General features: G+C 46.2%; 1 protein-coding gene across 1 annotated transcript in view; it reads right to left on the bottom strand.

Moving 5' to 3' along the window:
* Positions 1-20,717, bottom strand: part of adamts10 (ADAM metallopeptidase with thrombospondin type 1 motif, 10) — a 47,597-nt gene extending 26,880 nt beyond the window's left edge. The window contains exons 1-11 of the mRNA XM_088907931.1: positions 20,479-20,717; positions 12,353-12,729; positions 10,784-10,943; positions 10,133-10,335; positions 8,948-9,031; positions 6,353-6,498; positions 4,990-5,033; positions 3,827-3,932; positions 1,814-1,960; positions 1,422-1,563; positions 695-802 (exon numbers count right to left, since the gene is read on the bottom strand). Coding sequence (XP_088764057.1) covers positions 695-802; positions 1,422-1,563; positions 1,814-1,960; positions 3,827-3,932; positions 4,990-5,033; positions 6,353-6,498; positions 8,948-9,031; positions 10,133-10,335; positions 10,784-10,943; positions 12,353-12,729; positions 20,479-20,596 — 1,635 coding nt within the window. The 5' untranslated portion in view covers positions 20,597-20,717. The remainder of the gene's footprint in view (positions 1-694; positions 803-1,421; positions 1,564-1,813; positions 1,961-3,826; positions 3,933-4,989; positions 5,034-6,352; positions 6,499-8,947; positions 9,032-10,132; positions 10,336-10,783; positions 10,944-12,352; positions 12,730-20,478) is intronic.
* Positions 20,718-21,528: the final 811 nt, after the last annotated feature.

Below are 21,528 nucleotides of genomic sequence, written 5' to 3'. Positions count from 1 at the left end.
GGATCCTGTCAGTGTGAAGCGAGCAGCTGAAATGATTTACAGGAAACGCACGGGCGAGCAGCAGTGGCCGAGATTGAGTAACGCCCATAATTCATGTTTATGCTGCCTGTCTGGAGCTGGGCACAGCCTGCCAGGACCGGAGCTCTCAGTTCTCCCATCTCGCAATCGCAACGGCAGCGCACGAGGCTGGCTTTAAGGCCGACTTCACGTCAACTTCTGAAACGCTGCGCTATTTAAAACAGCGGCATCTCCTAATTCTTTCACCCGGCCACGGTAAAAATGCAAAAAAAAAACATGATTAGCAACGACAGCTGAGCTGCTGGATCTCTCTTGGACGCAGAACGCTCCAGTGCTCCTGCCAGGGGCATAGATCTGTCTCCTCGGGTAACAGGGCCTCAGTGCAGGGGAGCGATCTCCTGCACAAGCAGCGAAGTCTGGACAACACTGCAGTAAATTCAACCGTCTAAAAAAAGAGATTGATATTGTAGCTACGTGATGTGTTAAATCAATATAACTGCCAGAAGACCTGGGGGAAGGTCAAGAAGGGGATTCTGGTCTGAGACCCAGGGCTCATCCCTCTGCCAAGGGCGGACGTCTGACTGCAGGGAGGCGGTGTGATGCAGCGGTCAGGGATCTGGACTCAGACCCAGCGCTTACCCCTCTGTCAATGAAGTTGGTCTGACCCAGTACTCACCCCTCTGTCAATGGTGTTGCTCTGACAGATGGTTCCCTCTGCCGCAGGGATGCTGCTGGTGATGCACCGGTTGCTCTTGCTCATGCACCACAGCTCACTGCACACCTCCTGGAACACACGAGAAGCGGCAGTCTGTCAGCCCGACTGCCCCACACCACTGCCTCTGCCTCTCCTCTTGTCCCGGGAGAGGGGCCAGCTCACACACACTCCCTCTGTATCCCTGTGCACTTTCAACCAAGCTGATATCCGTTCGCCGGTCAGTCTCCGACCTGCACTGAATTGTCATGTACTATTGTTTTTAGTTAGCACACTGTACAAACATCGTGAACGCTCAAAAATGTGACTTGTTTGGAAGCAAACCTTGTATCTTTGGGAGAGACATCAGGATAACTGGGGACACTGCGATACAGTGTACTGTCTAAAGCAGTACTGCAATCTGCAGGAGCAGGACTTACACAGTAGGTGCCTTATATACAGTATATCCAACTGGTTCTCTCCTGGTGGGACACCACAGTACCAGTCTAAGCTGCCAACAGGAAAAAAACGCTTTAATTTAGGCCGAACTGCCTGTTTCCTCATTATGCCCCCAGAAATGTTGGCATGACAGCCGGGCAGTCAGGGCAAGCAGAGCTGGAGGTTCATTCCCAGCACTTGTCCTTTCCCTGGCCCATGAGCGGGGGGGGGGCTTCACCCCAGACGAGCGGACGGAGGGAGGAGGGATGAGTACCCCGTATTTACACTGGCGAGACTTGACCCCGTACTGGAAGCGGCACTGCTCGTCGGCGTCGTACGCCTGGCCGGGGGTGGTGGTGGGGTACGCGAACTCCTGCTTCGGGGGCACGTTGTTCAGGCACGACCCCAGGCCGGAGCTAGGAGAGAGACACGGCAGGGGATCAGACAGGGGGCCGGCGAGCGATGCCCAGGCAAGACTCCTCTGCAGCGAGCCCACACACCACCTTGCAAGCAGATCTTCTAAAACCTCCTGAAATTATTGAAAGCAACAGAAAGGCTCAAAGGTGCAAACGTAGTCAGATTTATTTTTGACAATGGTTCGGGAGGGGCAGCAGAGAGCCCCGCCAGCAGAGAGCCGCCAGGGCGCCAGGCGGGAGCCAGCCTTACTCGAGGAAGTTGGTGATGTAGTCCCGGCTGCAGGCGGACCAGATGAAGGGGTTGGTTTTCATGGTGATGTGGGCGGCCATCAGCTTGGCGGTCTCCTGGCTGCGGGGGCCGCAGGCGTTGCCCACGCCGTCGTGGTTCATGCCGAACCTGAGAAACCGGCACAAGGGCAGAGCTCTCGGAGCGGGCAGGGCAGGAGACACTCCCGAGCCAAGCCCGACGGCCATCGAGGCCAGAACGGGGAGGGTACAGAGACACGGCTTAAGCACACCTTTCAGTACGTTACCCACACAGTGCGAGGAGTCTTTTTGTCCTAGTTCTTAGTATGATAAGCCAGTGACAATACGCTATGAATCAAACATCCTATTCAAACCACAAACCTGGTCCCATGGGGCACTCCTACGTCTCTGAATGGAGACTTGTTACTTCCAAGGGGTTCTCTCAGTACTGTGAAGAGGATTTTGCTAGCAGCCCCGATGATGTAGAAGTCTAGTCCTGGATGTGTTTGTACTTCCTGGCATGACCTGGACCTGGACAGATGGTTTCTTGCTCATGTGCTTGACAGTGCACCCCTAGGCTCTCTCGCTGCGCCCCCCCAGCACAGCCCGACAGGAAGCAGAGACCTGAGCTTTCTTTCCAGCCACAGACAGCGGGCCCAGCCCCCGTGGACCTCCAGACCACACACAGGAGGACCTGCACTGCTCAGACCGCCGTCTAGACAGTCTGAGGGCAGCTGGACTTGCCATTACAACGGCGATGGCTTTGCCACCTGTGAAAATACCAGAACCGGACCCGTGCAGATGTGCATGTTGTAAAAACAGTGTAGACCAAGGAATACTGCAGGACAACTGTTTCTTTACAGGTCGTAATGAAAGCCTTTTTGAAAATGATATTCATCAGGAACTCAGGCACAGTTTTTATGTACTGTATAAACAGTTTTTTTCTAATGTTTAAATGCAATTTAATCTTTATTTTTTGTTATTTTCGCAATTGCATGCTGTGAAACGCTACGCGATTGTTTAGATGAAAGGCACTATATGAATGCATTATTATATGTCTTACATCATCGGTGTGTGTCATGACATCGCTGAATATATGTATTTCAATCAAAGCTATGCAGCACAACCATATGCAACCATATGCATTTTAATGCAGGGTCAGGGAATGGAAATAGCCAGGGAGTTGATCAGAATCAATTGCATATTCATTTACCAATTTATTAAAACAGAAACAACATTTACACTGCTTTTCTTCTGGATCAACTGGGATCCAGTCATTTAGGATCCTTAATTCCTCGAGTAATACAATTTTTTAAAAACTGACATTCAATCAGAAGAAAAATAAAGCACAACACTTGTGTGACAGACACTAAAGAGAACTTTTATAAATCTTAGTCTGTTTAACATCAGTTTCTTATCACAAGAACAAACTAAGAATCTAGTAAGGGAGAGACTACTGTAGATGTAAGGCCAACTGTGTTCTTCCTGACTAACAATGTATCAAACAAACTTTCCTCACAAGGAAATGCAGAACACAGAAACTAGTGTTTCAGCTACATATTACTGATCTACACACTTCAAGGCATCCTGTTTAACAACATGTATAAACAAGAGCTTTGCATTTATCCAGTGGCAGTGATCCACAGTCACTAAATATTGGTACCCAGGCCACATGATCTCTGTCTCACTGCTTCTGTCCAAGTCTTGAGATGATGAAATGTTTAGTTTGGGGCTAAGCCTGGGCTCTTTCATAGTTTTCACAGAAAACTGCTCATTTTCAAAACCGAAATGTTTAACATTGTTTAACACTCTTAAAATTTATTTTTGCATTTTGCATTTTTTTATTTTCTGAAATCGCCAATTGTTTTAAGCTCTCTGGTTCTCCAGCAGTCCTACACCATCTCAGGCCTCCTAAGCGTTTCGTCATTTGACACACTGCAAACAGCACAGTACCTGGCAGGACAGGCCTGAGCGCACCCCTGATCTGCTGTGCCTTAGACAGGAAGAGGGCACTCACGTGTGTCCAATCTCATGAGCAATGGTGAAGGCGGTTGCCAAACCGATGTCTTCATTGATGCTGCAGCTCCTCTCAGGTTCACACATTCCTCCAACTGGGGCCAGACCTGCCATAGGGTCAACATTGCCTCAGCACTGTCACACAACCAGGGTCAACACCCAGTCAGCACTGTCACACAGCCACAGTCAACACACCATCAGCACCGTCACACAACCAGGGTCAACACCCCGTCAGCACTGTCACACAACCAGGGTCAACACCCCGTCAGCACTGTCACACAACCACAGTATGAGAAAATGGTAAGATAGAAGCAAAATACATAAACTGTTAAAGGCAGCAGGTGGAACTGGTTATAAATAAAAGTCTTAAGAAGACTATGGATTAATCTCCTCTGAATTCAGGCTATCAGTTTAGGTTCAATTACATTTTTTGTAGTGATATTTTACTATATATTTGTTTCAGGTTTTGCAAAACACTTTCTAGCCTGAAGCTCCAAAAAAAAGATACAACCAAAAAAACTAAAATAAGATTTGAAAACCATTCGACCATCCTAAAATATTTTTGAAAACCCTGTTACAAACACCAACATCATTTCTTAATGGTGAGCAGCGATACTGTGACTCACAACAAAACATCCACAGGGGAAATAAAAAAAAATACCCAAACTGTTTTTCACAGTGCTATGTTTCTGATAGTGGAGAAAAGATTAAGAACAGCATGTTTAGCAATGACTGGGCTAGATTTCAGCCACAATTATACAACTCCCTTTGGTTTTACTGAGATGTCAAAGCTGGTAAAATGCCACTGGGATACATTCAGGGGTGGTCAGTCCTGAAAGCGAGAGGATGTGGGTGCCCATTTGGTGGAGGAATTTACACAATGCTATAGCACCATCATACCCATTTCCTACTGGGAGTGGTTACATCCGTTCCCAGTATTCATACGGCTACTGGGAAATTATGCAATTAAAATGTATGATCTAACAGAAATAAAAGGGATATTCATATTGTTCGGAAAATTCTAAATCATAATCAGAATGATAAATATTATTAGTTTTTGCTAAAGTCTTCATACAGGGAGGATTCCATGGTAAACAGTTACACAACTACAAAAAAGACACTGCAAACATTTCACATAGCAGAGAAAATCTGTGTGTGTCCCACCTAGAGTTCCACATGGCTTGTTCTTGTAGATGCAAATGTCATGTCTGGAAAACAAGATGGACTTCATGAAAACACTGTGCATGCAGACACTAAGCCTTCAAATGTCTACTTGCAGAGATAAGAAACTTGCCTATTACCTTTCTCCTCATCCTTGCTCTCTTATACTTTTTCACATGTCGAGAGAAAGCTGAGAAACCTGAACACCTTATAGAACAAAGTCAGTGATCAACTGCAGGCTCAAATTAATTTGCTAGTGAGAAGGAAATAGACGCACAATATCACCCACTATCATATAAACACTAATTATTCTAAATGTCCAGCAAATCATTTTTTTACTGTTTTCAAAACACAACATCATGTGCTGACTTGTCATCTTCTCCAGAATACTAGCTCAGGGGTGTCAGTATCTGGATAGTCTAGCATGTCCAACATTCCACTGACTCAGAGATCCACAGCTGGCCAGATGTTCATTAAAGCATAACAGTCTTCTGAGCTGCAGACAGGACCAGATGCAATACAAAATAATGTAGGTCAGGCAAAAAAAACAAGGCGGAATGAATTAAAGGCAGACAGCTGGAGCACAGAAAGAATATATCAATATTTTTCTGCTACAACAGGACCTCTCTGGCACACAACAGAGAGACAGAAAGAGGCACCTGTTGCAAGAAAGAGTTGATACGAAATGCTGCTGTTACACGACATGAATATAAACTGCATTGTTACTAAACATTTGCAAAATGTATTTATTGTATTTCCTTAAATGTTTTTTTAAAGATAACACAATTTCAAATGCTATATAAATCCATCTTCTTCAATGGGCGCAAGGCACGATATGCCCAGAACGGGACACCAGTTTACTGCACGGCAGACACATGCATAACCACTCACACCAGGGCCAATTTTCGAGAAGCCAATTAACCTACCAGTTTGGAGTGTGGGAGGAAACACACAAGAACACGGGAAGAACATACTAACTCTACACAGATAGCACTCCAGGTCTGGGACTGAACTCGGTGCCCCAGTACTGTGAAGTAGTAATGCTAACCTCTGTGCCACCATGCTCCCTTTAAGATGCCATAATTACTTTATAAATATACAGTAGATGGCCATTTTATTTAAAATTTCTACTTTATGTGTAACTTTTAAGATATTTTATTATATCACACACCTTAATAACGTGTTCAGTTATGTGCTTATGTGCAAAATTAGATAATTCTTGGGGACTGCAATTGTTCTTCCTTCTTCTGAAATATTAAAGAAGCAACACACTGAAGAGGCTGGTTAGTGTAGGTGTGAAGTGATAGTTTCCAGAGTGCCAGCAGCAGTGCAGCAATTAGAGTCATGCCTTCAGGTGCAACCTAACCTTGTGATGAGCACTGCGTTGTCATGGTGAGCAATGCCATTGTCTGGGATGGAGTTGCCACTGCCATTGCGGTTTAGAATGGACTTCTGCCACTTGCAGAAGCTGTCCAGGGATTTGCCTGCATGGTGGTTGATTTCTAACATTGGCTACAAAGACAAAACAGAGAGAAACAATGCACTATGCAAAAGAACATGAAACTTTACATGAAGCAAACAGGAAGAGCACCCTGTCATGTTTGCTCCTGTTGGAACCCTGCAGAGCATGCTAGCATTGTCATGGTAACAGGCCAAACCTCCTCTCACCTGTCACTCAGTGCTGGTTGCCATGGACACCTATCTGACAGGAGACCTGTACCACCTGGAGACAATTTATGACCGCGGCCGCCTCAGGTGATTCAGGTTAATTAAACCTGATCTGGGAGTTCTCTGGACTCTGGTATAGAGTTTGCTATGACCCTAGCTTTGCTCTTGGATCCCAAACCATGAGTTCTCACTGTGTTTATTCCTGGATCCTTCACTCTCTTTTCTCCCTGACCACAGCTATTGGATTGTTGTGAAGGTGCAATCAAAGGCTTTGGCCTTCTTTATGAGTGAAAACTGGACACATCTGGCTTGATTGCCTGATAAGTGACCTGAGTGACTGGAATTACACTGGAAGGAAAAAGGCTAATTTAATTAGCCCAGTGGGTAATTCCACAGGATTTACTATCGGGTTATATTAGTAGCCAGATGGGCACAGGCTGGGGAGCTGTGTCTAAACTCCTGCAGTTCAGGGTGAGAGTCAGGACAAGAATGGACGTTGGGGAATTTAAATAGAACAGGAGTAGATCCTGTGTTTTAACATCAGCAGCCAGCCTGTAGTCCTAATTCCAGACAAGATAGATGGATTTTGGAGAGATAATGAAGAAACATGTAAGTATTTGTGTTTGATTTGGAGTGGATTTAACTAGTAATTGATACAACCAGAGAGAATTTAGTATTTTTGTATTGAAGCATTCCTGGATATACAGCAAATCGGAATCCTCTATGGTCTCTGTAGAGTGGTAGAGTAGTGATAAATATAGTTGGAAACTGGGCACTCAAAAGGTTAAGCCAGGTGTGGCCCACCACAAGGTCTCTGAGGAGACAACAGACATCTTCCTTATTAATGGGAAGCCTGGACAGCCATTGAGGGGTTGAGCCCAGTTTAGTGTATCAGGGTGGGCTTTTTTGGAACATGTTAGAGAAATGTCCATAAACCCAGCCAGCATGCCTTTGGGAGGCGAGAGGAAACCTTAGCCCACAGCAAAAACCTGCACTGACCCATGGAGACTGCACAGACACGTAGAGAGATATCCCAGGCTGAAAGAAAACCCACGACACCATGAGGCACCACTCCAACCATCATGCGCTCAACCCAATGCTTATGCTTCTTAAAATAAGGAAGCCACGTTGCACAATGAAGTGCTTCTGACAAGGACAAATGTTGAGACAGCTCTTTGCTGGCAGAGGTGACAGTGTGTGGGCAACACATACATTATACTTATATCAGAGAAATGGACACTGTTACTTAAGTCAGCATTATCTCATCCTTAAGACTCTTACCACTCAACTACCAGGTAGTTTTCAGCTGGAAACTCCATTCCAATTAGGAAAACAGCAATTTGTTTTACCTCATTTAAATGAAAACATTTTTAGAGACCCTGACACACTACGATTTTCTGTGGCAAACAAACTAGGGCCTGGAATGTCTGTTTGGCATTTTTGGACTACTAATGATTTTCACACACGCCTAATAAGTTGGTAATTGCATCACAAAAACCACATGCAGTATATTTGCTTGATGTCATTCACTGTATGTATTCTAAATTGTCTTCAGGAAAGTGCTCATTAAACCACTATGAAATGGTTTGGTGCTACAGTAGGATCCAAGCTTGAAGAGTCAGAATCACCACAGAGCACTTTCACAGTGGTCTAGGTTTAAAGAAAACAATTTAAACCTGATGTCATCAGCAGCAGCAGGTAGAGAGATCTGCAACACCCTGCAAACGTGGAACACACAAGCTTGAAAGGTCCATGGGTGAATCACAACTGATAATAGCCAAATGACAACTTGCACTGTGGCCCCGTTTCTAGGCTGCAGAAACACCCACAGAGAATGGAGACAAACAGGCTAGACCACAGGAACACCTCGGAGTGCCACAGGAAAGGAGTCGGACCATAGTTTATTTCATGGAAACAATCTGCATTTAGGAACGCACATCCCCAGGAATTTTTTAACCATTTAAAAGGAACTTTTTAGCAAGATGATAGAAAGATAGAAAGGAATGATATAGAAAGCATTGCAACCTATTGAAGTCTATGTCTTGTCTGAGGGAAGGGTAAGTCTACATATACTACATATTCAGAGCATCAAACCATGTCACATTTCAGATATAAGGTGGAATATACAAGGAGCACATACTCTGTATTAAATACAATCATTAACCTCTTGGATGGAAAGATCTGGATTCAGATTTAATAGCACAATGTCCTTGATTGCCATCATGGGCTGGATCTGATTCCAGTCACACTCACATTTCCCCCAGGCATGACAGAATGGCCACAGCAATGATACCTGGTCCTCTGTGAGCAGGATGAGTCTGGTCACCACGATGTTCACTGCATTCCCTAGGCTAGAATCCTGGAACAGTTTGGCAACCTGACCTCCAGGAAACAAGAAAAGACCAGTCTTAAAAAGGGCTCCTGTGATCAATTGGTTCTCTTCCTACAGCATCTTCAAGAACTGTTCTTCTGTCAACCAAATCTTGCCTCACCTGATCACTTCTGTAGCTTAATTTCTTATCCTTTCCCAGCTGCATTTGGACTGGTGAATGCACTTCTATTGAACTGTTTCTGCTTCAGAATTTATCTGACATACTGAAAAAACACCTCAGCAAAAACAGAATTTGTTTATATTTAATTTTACTTATCAGTAATAAAATAGATTAATCTCATTTTAATGCACAACTTTACATGTATTCTTATAGATGTCCGGTTTAATCTGAGAGCTGCACTTGGATTTTAAATTTGGCGGAGTCATTCTCCACACAGGCTAGCTGGCTTCCGCTGGAGCAGTGATGCAGCTCACAACACTGTGTACAGGAACCTGAGAACTCCCACAGGGCTGCTGTCGAACTCAACTCTAACTCAGACCCATTTCACCCCGGGCAGTGTTTCACCAGAGATGGGGAGACCAGGCTGCAGTCGCCCAACAGCCAACCAAACAAGGCCAGAAATATTCCTCTTATTTTCTAAAGGCATAAGATCTTTTTCAATTATATTCAAAGTAATGATCCCAGGCTGAGATCATGCTGTACAATTTCGGAAGATTTAGGGATTTCAACCCAATACTGATTTGCATTCTCATGAACATCCTCACTCATCATTTCCAAAGGTCAAATAGAGTCACAAAAAAGAGGGCAAAAAACTACCTACTTATCAAAGCTGCACAAGGGTGTACAAGACTCAGGTAAAGGGCTGTGACCAAGACCATAGGCCTTTGGCAGCAACTAGGCATTCAAAAGCAGTGCCGCGCATGAAGATGACACAAATGGAGACTGTGCAATGTTTGAGGCAGAGGCTTTGCTGCCAGCACTGTGCTTTTACAGTCACTCTGGCTAAGGAGGAATGCTCTCTTGGAGGTGATCATTTCACACCAGCGGTACATCCATTACATCACACCTTTAAGAGCAAAGCTGCTAGACAGCAGTCCAAATGGTGCAGCCTGGGTGCACCTTCGGTGATTTGATATACAACTTACAATATTCATGACGGCCAGGATGTACTGCTCGATGTCCCTGCGGCCGTGGTAGCCCACCATCATCTTGTCCGCCACCACCAGCGTCTCCACATAGCGCTCCCTGCTGACCGAGCGCTTCAGGGGCCACTGCCCTCGGGGCATCTGGTGGGGCGAGGGCTTCAGGTGCCGCTGCCACCAGGGCAACCCCTTGCCCGGCTTCTCGTCTGGAACGACAGGAAGTGGGCAGCCGTCAGGAGCCAAGAGGCTCGAGACCCTGCCTCAGCACGGATCTGCCCTCCCAGCGGCGGCACACAGGGCCGGTTCCCCATGTGACGCAGCCCGGGGGAGCTGCTGGCAGCACCGCGCTCTTCACTCACTGTGGTGATCATTCTACACCAGCGGTACGTCCAGGATATTACTTCATACCCTTAACAACAGAGCTGATGGACGGCAGACAGATGGGTGATGCATGATTGCTCCTTTGGCAGGGAGAACACAGACAGGGTAAGCTTAGTTGACCACAACCTGTCTGTCTCACAAAGTCATTCTGAGCCTGAAACAGCAGACTATCTGCTATTTCTCTTCTATGGCTCACCCACCTTAACTGCCTGTAATGGCAATTCAGAGGAAAGCTTGCTAATCTAAATTGCTCAACCGGCCGCTGCTCCTTACCAATGACTCCACAGGACTGGTCCATGTACTGGTGTCTAAGCGAGGATCTCTTGTACACCACATGGGGGCGCCCCTCTCTCTCCTCGAAACTGGTCAGATTTTCGGCCAAGACCAGAGGCTCAATAAAGTATTCCTCATCACCGGTCACTATCACCCCCTGCTGGGGGAAGAAGGAATTACAGCTTAGTAGGTGGTGTTAAATCTATGTAGATTAAAACTATATGGACTACAAAAAAAAGATGAATATTTACATACTGTACATACAGAGCATTTATCTCAAAATATTACTGAATCTGTTACCAAAAAAAATGTATTATTTTAAGTTAACACCAAAGAATGTCTTTGTAATTGTGAAGTAATCAACCTTTTAAGCCAACTTCTATAATACTAGTAAATACATGGACTGCTGTTTGGGCATAGTAAAGTAATTAAGGTCAGATAATCACGTAATTTATTTAGTAATGGTCTAGTGAACTTGTGAAGTTAATTCCTCAGTGAATTTAGTGATGCTATTATGGCCACAAGTAATTATCAATCACATTTATTAATGCTTTCCTGTTGTACTGAAAGTTACCAGCAGGGGTGCAACCCATTATTTTACTTATTTTAGAAGCGGTATGTTTTAGAAACCAATTCCTTTTTCTAGCTATAAAAGTTATATGAGGAAGCAGAAATATAAAAGAAAGGAGGAACGGGGATAATCATTTTTACATGCATTTAGAACTGACAAATGTTTTCCCTTTGGTGTACTCACTGTGAATCACTAAATGTTGTTTAGTCCACACTGCCACTGAAGCCCTCCACCTAACTACAGTAGGAGAAGCTGACTGCTGACATGCTTGTCGAGTGAGGTCAGAGATGTTGGACCAATAGATACTGTTAAAAAGGCGATCCTAGACTGCAAACGGTCGAGCTCGAGCATCCGCAGGAGGACAGGTGCAGTTCTCTTGAAATGCAAGGCATTGATCTAATGCTTAGCTGACAACAGGGGTCAATACTGCAGCACAGACCCCATCTGACTGAACTGTACTGCCCCCTCCCACCTCCTTCCCCCCCGGCACTTGCAGGTGAAAACACTGACTGGATTTACACTGACTGGTTAAAGGACAGTGAGTGGTCTGCGCCAGATGCTGCTAGGTACATCTCGCCCTGGAGAAGGAAGCCATACTCCTCGTGTCTCCCTTTCAGCCAGACCACACTTACTGTACAAGCAATCAGGACACATCTGCGTACTAACATCTGCATTCCACTGTGCCTTCCATATGGGGCTCAGTTCTCCTCCAATTAGTGAAACCGTATTACAAATATATCCACTAATAAACACATGCTTCTTGCCACATGACAAGCTATGGAAATAGCGGATATTTTTTATACAGGAAATATCTGAAGCTGGTGGAAATGTAAGTTTCTTTGTACTGAAAGAGGAAGAAGGTACAGAAATGTTTGCCAAAGGCTGTAAAGGGATTCTGATGACCTTAGGAAGCCCTAGGGTGTGTGTGTGTTGTGTGACAGTGTGGGGTGTAGTGCGTGTTGTGTGACAGTGTGGTGTGTTGTGTGCCTGGTGCCTACCAGGCCGTTGCAGTTGCTGAGGGCCACTGTGCTGGAGTCCTGCTGGTGCTGAACGTGCCCGATGTAGTGGCAGTTTGGGGAGTAGGGGTGGCTCCAGGCCAGCCGGCCCCTCCTCCAGTACTCCACGCTAAAGTGCTCCGCCAGCAGGCTGGAGTGCAGCGTCAGGTTCAGCAGGAAGTTGGCGCGGCTGGCCGACAGCCGGTAGAAGAGCTGCCTGTCTGCGGGCTCCGCATCAAGGCTGCGCCGCCACCGCCGCCGGCCCCGCCTCCCCCCCTCCTCCGCCGACCCCACCCGCTGCTCGCTCAGGGCCTCACCCCACGGCCCCACGCGCACCGGGATCGCAATCTCGTAGTCCGACAGGCTGGACAGGAAGGCGGCTGAGAGAGAGAGAGAGAGAGAGAGAGAGACAGAGACACAGCGACACTGAGATCAGGGGCTTCCACGCGGCTCGCTGCTTCTGCGGGCCCCTGAGAAGGGATCTTTTTTCAGTTTCACCCCCAAAATGCCTGAAACAGGACTGTGGGATGAAAGCCAATCAGCATTTCTTCCAATCTGTTAGACAGTTATCTTTCCAAGAGCATCCATTCATTTTCTAACCTCTTCATCTAACTCGGGGTCTCGGGGAAGTCGGAGTCTATCCTGGCAAGCAATGGGCACAAGGCAGGGTACACCCTGGGCAGGACACCAGCCCATCACAGGACACACACAGACACACACTCACACCAGGGCCAATTTTTCCAGAAGCCACTAAACCTACCAGCATGTCTTTGGATTGTGGGAGGAAACCAGAGCACAAACCCGCACAAACACAGGGAGAACTCCACACAGACAGCACCCCAGGTCTGGAATTGAACTCAGGGCCCCAGCACTGTGAGGCAGCAATGCTGACCACTGCACCACTGTGCCACCCATTTCAAAAAGCACTTAAAGGTATATTCAAGCAACAGCCATTGTGATACATACAATACATTTTGTGAAGAGCCATAATCTACATGCAGATTCTACTTAGTCTCAATCTGTGTATATACACAATTCCTGTCAAGCTAAGAGGCGCTGGGGTGCAAGAAACAAGAAACACAGCACAAGCCTTTGGCAGCAACTTGTCATTCAAAAGCACTGCCAAACAAGTCATGCTATCTCATTTACAGTACAAGACTGGCCTCTCACCCAGTCCAGCTGTCAGATCTTCAGCATGTGCAGGCCACACTGCATGCTGAACACCGAGACGGACTCTCAGTCTCCTCCTTTTGAAGGTGGAAATATAGTATTAACACTGCAAACTCATACATACAGTGAGACCTAAAGCCTGCTGCTATTCATCAGAGGGATATCCAGTCAAATCTGACAGCTGGATCATTGAAAACACACAAATGCACCACAAACCAAGAGGCAAGTGACTCCTCTTCTTTAAAACATCCCACTGACATACTGTATTAAAGACACAAGACTGAAAATAACTTAGATGAAAGTACTTCCGGACAGCTTCTTTGCTTGAAGAAGAAGAGGCTGTGCTTCGATTAAAAACTAGTAATTATTCATTTATACTAGCAATCAGTAGTAAACTATTATTTTTCTTATGAGTAATTATTATGAGAAAAAAATTGAGTTTCTTCAGATTCACACTATATTCCAGGTCCGTCTCCTTGGGAACACTGAAACTGTACACTTCCTGCTTCGGGCAGTGGATTCAGAGATTCATTATCCCAACATCAAGCACTGCACTGAGAGGGGAAGGCCCAGTCCATATGTGAACAATTCCTGAAAGCTCCCTTCTGATTCTGGTGAAACCCGCCATTCCTGTGGAAAGCAGCGCGGGATTAGTGTTTCATCCATAGGCTGGAGGGCAGTGCTTTATTTACATCACCGAGCCAGAGAAAACAAACAGCACATAAAGTGCCTTTTCCCTTAAGGAGGTGCAGCAGCCTGTTAACATTGAAACACAGATGCCGGCTTATTGCTTGCATTGTTCCTTTGTGTTATTTTAGGATCATCTGGAAGGATTTCTTGCACACATTAGAAAAAACCTATTTATTTTAGAGCTATAGCGGCCTGGAACCTTCATGCACTCAAGATAAGCAGAGAGAACATGAGAGACGTCTGTAAGGAGGGTTTCAAACATTTGGTACCACTTAGAGGGGCTGTTAGAAGAGCACTGTGCTCCCCAAATCCCTGTCCGCCCAGCTAAGGCCAGCCTTCTCCTTTAAACTCCGCAGCAACCTCTCTCAACCTGCCGGGTGGCCTAATCAGATCCGACACCACCACCTGACAGAGCAATCTCGTTAACGAGGACGGAGCGGCGATGAAGAAATCCGTTCTTGTATTTTTAGAAAGTTCCCGGCCTCCCTGCGACGGACACATGTGCTCACCGCTGGGCCGGCCGTCAGCTGTGCTCGGCTGGGAGGTTCATCGTGGGGACGTAGAGTTTTCCTTGGACTTGTGCCTGAAAATCGTATTTAAGACGGGGCTTGAAACTCGGCCAGGCCTGCGCAGAGGTCAGCGTTGCCGCTTCGCAGAGCTGGGGCCCCGGGTTCGATTCCGGACCTGGGGTGCTGACTGCGGCGAGTTCTCCCAGAGTTTGTGGTGGGGGGGGTTCTCCAGGTGCTCTGGTTTCCTCTCACAGTCCAAAAACATGCTGGGAGGTTAACTGACTTCTGGAACAACTGGCCCTGGTGTGAGTGTGAGCCTGTGTTTGTGATGGACTGGCGGCCCGGCCAGGGTGAACCCTGTCTTAAGCCCTTTGCTTGCCAGGATAGACTCCAGCTCCCCTGCGACCCTGAATTGGAAGAAGCACGGAGAAGCTGGATGGATGAAACTAAGCCTTCAACGCTAAGGAAAGAGCCATACAGCAGCACCTCTTGAGTCTTCTTATTTTGCAGTCAGGAAAATATGAAAGTTTGCTTTGCATTTGAGCAAAGACTCATGTAACACCCGGATATAACATTGAGAAGGTGGCTGACATGCTTCCAAGATGGAAGAATAAAGTACAGTGATCCAGCAGCTGATCGGCAAAATAGTATCCTCGACATACACACCAGAGGACTCTGTATTCAAGCAGAACAACAGCAATTGCAAAAATGAAATGTCCAATTAACTTCATCAACTGCAGAGGGAAAAGAAGTCCAGCAATTTGTAGAGGAAGACTTACACCTGCAGATAACTGCAACTTTTCAATCCATTTCTCTCTTTACTATGGAGCTCCTAGCATTGTATACATTCCTCCTGTGGACTGAATTACTGTATATACACTACTTCAAAATAAGGAAGACTGTTCCAGTATTCCACAGGGAATGGACAGCAATGGCTCAAAGGCCAGAGTGTCCTAATTATTTTTTGTAAGAACTCTATCAAATTCCTCTTGAAGATTACATATTGTTTTACTTTTTGTGGCTAAAAGAAATTCTCATTTACTCTGCTGTCCAGACACTGCTTGTCAGAACTGCAAACTAAGAAATGACCAAAAACAAAACTCTGTTGATTATTCCTAAAGGACAGTGAAGCCAAAAACATTCCCAACTGAGTGGAACCAAGCAACAGAGGATCTGGCTGTTGCCTTTGTTTCTTGCCAGACTGTTTGAAAAACCACACTTGGACGTCAGTGAAAGTTGGCACCCGACCAGTGTTATCTCTGTTCATTCAATCTTGGACGTCACGTGGCTCAGCGTGACATAAAGCTACACGGACCAACTCAAATGTCAGGACAGTGTTGATACCAAATTTGAGTCCATTGCTTTAATGCTCAAACCAAAGCCGTCAATTTATGTCAAAGCCGTGAAGCCACGGAACCTCTTCCGCCCCCTGCCCTTATTAGCCCACAACACCGCAGGACAACGCCCACCTCTGGAAATCAAGGAAACTAAATTCCGTACGAGAGTCATTCCTGAAACGCAGCACCAAAATAACTAATAATACAGAAAAACAAATATTTCCCCCACCCTGTGAAATCCCTCTCCTCCCATGCCCCAGCTTCACCTACAAAATACTATCCAGGATCGACCAAACGAAATTGGTGACAACAGCAGCCCCACACAACAAGGCCTGGACTGCACAGGCAGATGTACTCCAAGCCTCCATCGTACCCCCACGGGCCTGGCACTATGAATGCAAGCAGTAGAGACCTGCATAGCATACAAATAAACACACAGAAATATAGTCAGGATCAGACAGGATCTGATTTCCCTTGAGTTGTTGGGGGTCTATAACAAGCGACCCGGCCATGTTGTTGAAGCCGACAAGAAACGACTGGATGAGATCCTTACTATCAAGCTTACTAGCAGATGGGCTAGATGTGCAGAATACCCTCCCATCGCCTGTGACCTTCCCTATGGATCCACCGATGGTGCAGGTGGGAAAACAGTCTCCCCACACAGCAGCTGCACCTGTTTTGCCGCAGTCAGGCCCATCCAGATCTACCGTATAATGTGCTGCTGCGAGTGCCCCCGATCAGCATCATCATCTAGCCAGACTCGACAAAGAACACCAAGTGACAACAGGGAATATCCGCTTTAAAAATAACGGGCAAACGGAACCTAACCACCTCTGAGGGCTCCCGGGAAGCGTGTAAGTGCCCCGGAGCTCCAGACGGAGAAAGGGAATCGGACACCCGCATTTCTGTGTTGGAAAGAAAAGCAGCAGATGCCGTTCCTGCCTTCTCATTGACAGTTTTTAGACAAGGAAGTAATCCCAAAACGAGCAAGTGCCAGTGCTCTCAAGCCCTCAGTTGAGATGGGAACTTGAGCCACAAATGAAGCGAGTGGAGAGCTTGAGAGCGTTCTTCGGGGTCTGCCCTTCCGGCTTCTTGTTCCTTCCCCTCCACAAGGCAGACTGAAAGCCTGGCTCTGTCCTCCCGCAGGCACGCAATTCTAAATCACCTCAGGTCCGTCGTAATCCCCACACAACTGTCCCACAGTCCTGCTGCTGAGCTGAAAGTTATTTTACGTTTTTCTTGAATGGCGCTTTTTTCCTCTGGGTGAAGCACAGCTACGCTGCTCCCATGAGCTGAGTTCACGCTTGTCTGCCTTGTGGTCTAATCACCGCTAATTAGGCGCGACACTCTTTTATAGGGGAACCCCATAAAATGCTGAGACTTCAGTTCCTTGGAAAGGAAAAGCTCACCTCTGGAATACAAACAACATCAGCCCTGATTGTGATTCAGCACCATTCGGCCCTGAAAAGAAGAAGCCCTTGATCAGGCCTCCAGAAACCGCGAACAGTGCCCCTTTTACAGCACTCGTCCTAAAGAAGCTGTACCAGTGGAAACAGCCAATTTCTTTTTCCAGATGTGCAGCAGCTGTCTCTGGTGCCTGGGCTGCAGCAATGAGTGAAGCAGAATTTTCTGAAATGCCAGCTTTACAGTCACCAGAACTCTTCCTAAATGTTGCACATTGTCTGTGCAGTGTCTATAGTCTATGTGCCCTGTCAAACATTTCCTGAAATTTTGTTAATTTCCCCATCGCTGTTATTAATGTTTTTGAGTTATAAGCATGCTTACAATATATCCACTGTACAGTTCAGCTTGGGCAAAGTTATATATAAACATTGTGCAATGATTTAATAACAGCATACATAACTAAATGACTCAGTGCAACCAACATGTAAGCTTACCTCATTATTCGGTTATTTAGGAGGAAAAATAACTTGCCTACAAATCCAGCTAAAGCGTGTCTGCATATTTGCCTTTTTTTAAACACCAGTCAGGCCAGCCAGATATGCTCACTACTATCACGTGCTAAAACTGCAAACGTTATACAGGCAGCAGGAAAACGTGCCCCACGTATTGAATTTTACTACGGTCTCGCTTGCTTTTTGCATTTGCTACAGTAGAGAACACACAAGCAGGAGATCACCTGCTTGTTACGCCAAAGTGGGAGTGGTGAACTCCCAGGCGACGCGAACAAGAAAGACCCTCATTCGGCGAGCAGGCAGAGCTCTCAGACCCATACGCTGCTAAAGTATGCCTGGGTCGTGTCACTAGGCAACAGGGACCAGGGTTTCCCAGGAAGCACTGCACAGTGTCCGTGACAGGGCGGATATTAGGGTCCTCTTGACCCCCAAAGAAATACCTGGCAATTCTATTTTTTTAATTAAAGACAAAAGGAGCAGTATGTGGCACTAGCAAAATGGTGAGTTGCCAATGCTGCCCACTTACATATTAACTCCGATCAGAGATGCTGCTGTCTGGGGGTTGCAGTCCTCAGACCACCTTTGACTGATCCTCCCCATCATACCTACTTCCTGGGATTCCCTTACACACGTTCTCTGCCAGTAGTCCAACACACGACAAAACAAATCACAGGGCAGCACCAAAAGCATCAACCTCAATCATGTTTGGCCAGAGCAGGGGTAGCTCCTGAACAAACTGGCTTTTTTTCCCCCAAAGCTGAATGTCCAGGAATCCTTAAGTTGTCTCTATACATGCAGGTAGTGTGATTCATGCCTTGTGTGTTGCTTTCTGTTTCTCACAAACAAACAAAAAAATGTTTTTGAAAAGACTGGACAATCTGCATGGAGGTAGAGAAGGGATGGACTCTAGCACTGCCCGGTTCAAGAACGCCCAGTGGGGCAAAGCATTCTGAACAAATATGGGTGGGTTACCCCATAACAATTTCTTGAATTAAGCTTTGAGAAACAACTATTTTTCTCCAAAACGGATTTACATTTTGCAAATGTCAGACAGCATTTCAAATACAAATCTAAGTGGAAACAGAAACTATGCACTCTGTGGGGCTGCAACAAATCATGAAATAAGAAAATCATGCAGATGCTAAACATCTAGACTTTATCTGGCAACTAAAGCATTTCTAAAGAATCTATTCCATTATGTATGCTTGCATTCATCTGCTAATTTGCTTTATTTTGCCTTCTGCACAGTGCTTTGTGTACAGAACTGATAAATGTCTTAGCCTGTGGTAGTTTAAAAAGGAGCAGTGCTGTCCAGGATTGGAAACAGATGACTCCTAATGTAAAGATGTTAAGTATCAGAAATGTACAACCACAGCCTTGTTCCACAGATGAGCCATATACACAGATGGACAGTAAATAATTTTGAATGCTTTCTAAAGGTAAAGAATTGCCTGGCCATTTCTGGCTCAGCAAAATCTGAAGAACGTTCACCTGCCTCATTTCTGACAGCTATCAAGAGTATTTCTAGGATGTAAAAAAAATAATAATCCAGTAAAAACAAGACTAGTCGGATCATGTTAAAGACCGGGGATCTCGGGGGTTCTCTATTGAATAGTCCAGCATCCATTCACATGGCTACTGTGCCAAAGAGAAGCTGAAGTAAAGGGCGTCTGAGGACAAGAGTAGGACAGCGCATGGTCATGGCACATCAAAGACTGGGCAGTTTGTGCTCTAAATCCCTGCGATTTCCGCACACAAGGACCGAGTTTAAATCAAACCAAACAACCAGCCAGCACCCGTCACAGATATCCACCTACTTCGTGACGTCAGATTTCACCATAATGCAAAGCTTATGTCTAAGGAGTCATGCCAGTGATGATATTTTTAATGCTCAGGTCACAGAGAGTGACCGCCATACAGCTCCCCAGCAGCGTACCCACTAGAACCACTCTGTTTCAGAGGGGAGGCTGAACCCCAAGTGCTCGGTGTCGAGGGGCTGCAGCCAAGCCGACTGCCCCAGGGCCTCTGGTCCAGGCAAGTGAGGGGTGAGGCGAGCCTGACTCGGCCAGGGGTTTCTGGGGCTTTGTTGTGCTACAGCCAGCCCTGGGGCCAGGAGGGGTACCTGCGAGCTTGTGGCAGCGCCAGCGTGAGAAGCATGGCCCCTCCAGCTGGTGGTGGCTCTGCTGTAAGCGGCTGCAGAGCTGGGGTAGGGTTAGGCATCCGCTGAGAAATGTCTCTGACAGGCGGCCATGTTGGAGGAGGTTTCCCAGGTCACCCTCTCTCCCTGTCTGTACCAGGGCTGGCCCCAGGATAAATAAATCGGCCATGCCAAACAGAAACAGCATAAAGCCGATCAGAACTGACTTTCTCGCGCCTTAAGGAAGCACCCTAGTTCCTAGCATGTGATCAGCATTTTTATGTTAAAGAAAATGCCAGTTAAAAAAAAACAAACCATTCTGACACCACCCCCAAGCCCTTCAAGAAAAAGCACCTTTTTTTTTTTTTACCTTGTGACTTGAATTTCTCAGCTGTCAGGCTTTGGGTGACTCTCGTGGCAACCATGACGATGGCAATAAAGCAGGCCAAAGTCCTCCATACCGTTTCCATGGTTACTACTTCTAACATCAGCGTGGTCCCCGACCCTCTGTCCCAACATGTCTTCGGCTCTCTAACGTCCGCTCACGGAGACAACCGAGCGTCCTTCTGGTCCATGGCCGTGGGCAGTCGCTCTCCTTCACAGCAGTCGGACGACAGGACCCCCTTCACCGCCTCTCTCTCTGCAGGTATTCAACAGGTATATGTATTTGTAGAGGGGGATGGAAGGCTGGTCAGGTAACGGCTTCTGCTCATGATAAACAGGATCACAATGGGCCTCTCTGCTGAAGAGAAACGGGTTCCTGTGAGGAGCTTTGGAAAAAGAAACTGCATGCACAGGAAGGTCAGGGCCCCTGTGGTCCAACCAATATATTTGTTCTACAGTGGTGCGCCTGAGTTTATACGCCCTGTGGCTTTTTGGTTAATCAATCATTTGCTGTTGTGCCTAGAAGAAACAATGTCCAGCAATTAAGGAGACTGAAAATACTCAACCCCTTCCCATTCTCCCATCCATCAAAGGAAGTTCAGAAGTTTACTAGAAGAGGAAAGCATTGATGTCTCAAAAGCTGTGCTTTAAAAGCTCGGCCGGATATGAGCATTATGTGAGAAGCTATAAAAGAAAATTACACAAATTGAGTGAAACAGCAGGTAACTTCCAGCCTGCTAGCGGGAGTAATCGGGTTTTTCAAATCACTTAGCAAATACAATGACAAAGACTATACGTGCATTAATAACAAATTTCACATGAAACAAGCCCCTTTTTCCTGACTAGTCCCTTCACAAATAAATTCATTTTTTAAATTAAAACCCTAACCTCACATGTACTTTAATTTGGATGCCAAATCATCACAATCACGCTGCCGATAATGACCTACATGAAAGGACCGGACATCTAAGGTCTAATCAAAACCAATATACTAGCTGCCCACAGTTAACTCCAGGAGATTCTCCTTGTCCTTTTA

This window comes from Atractosteus spatula, chromosome 28 (genome assembly GCF_055471065.1).
Source record: "Atractosteus spatula isolate fAtrSpa1 chromosome 28, fAtrSpa1.hap1, whole genome shotgun sequence".
NCBI lineage: Eukaryota > Metazoa > Chordata > Actinopteri > Semionotiformes > Lepisosteidae > Atractosteus > Atractosteus spatula.
The sequence above is the reverse complement of the archived record's forward strand: the minus strand, read 5'-3'. Positions and strand labels throughout refer to the sequence as shown.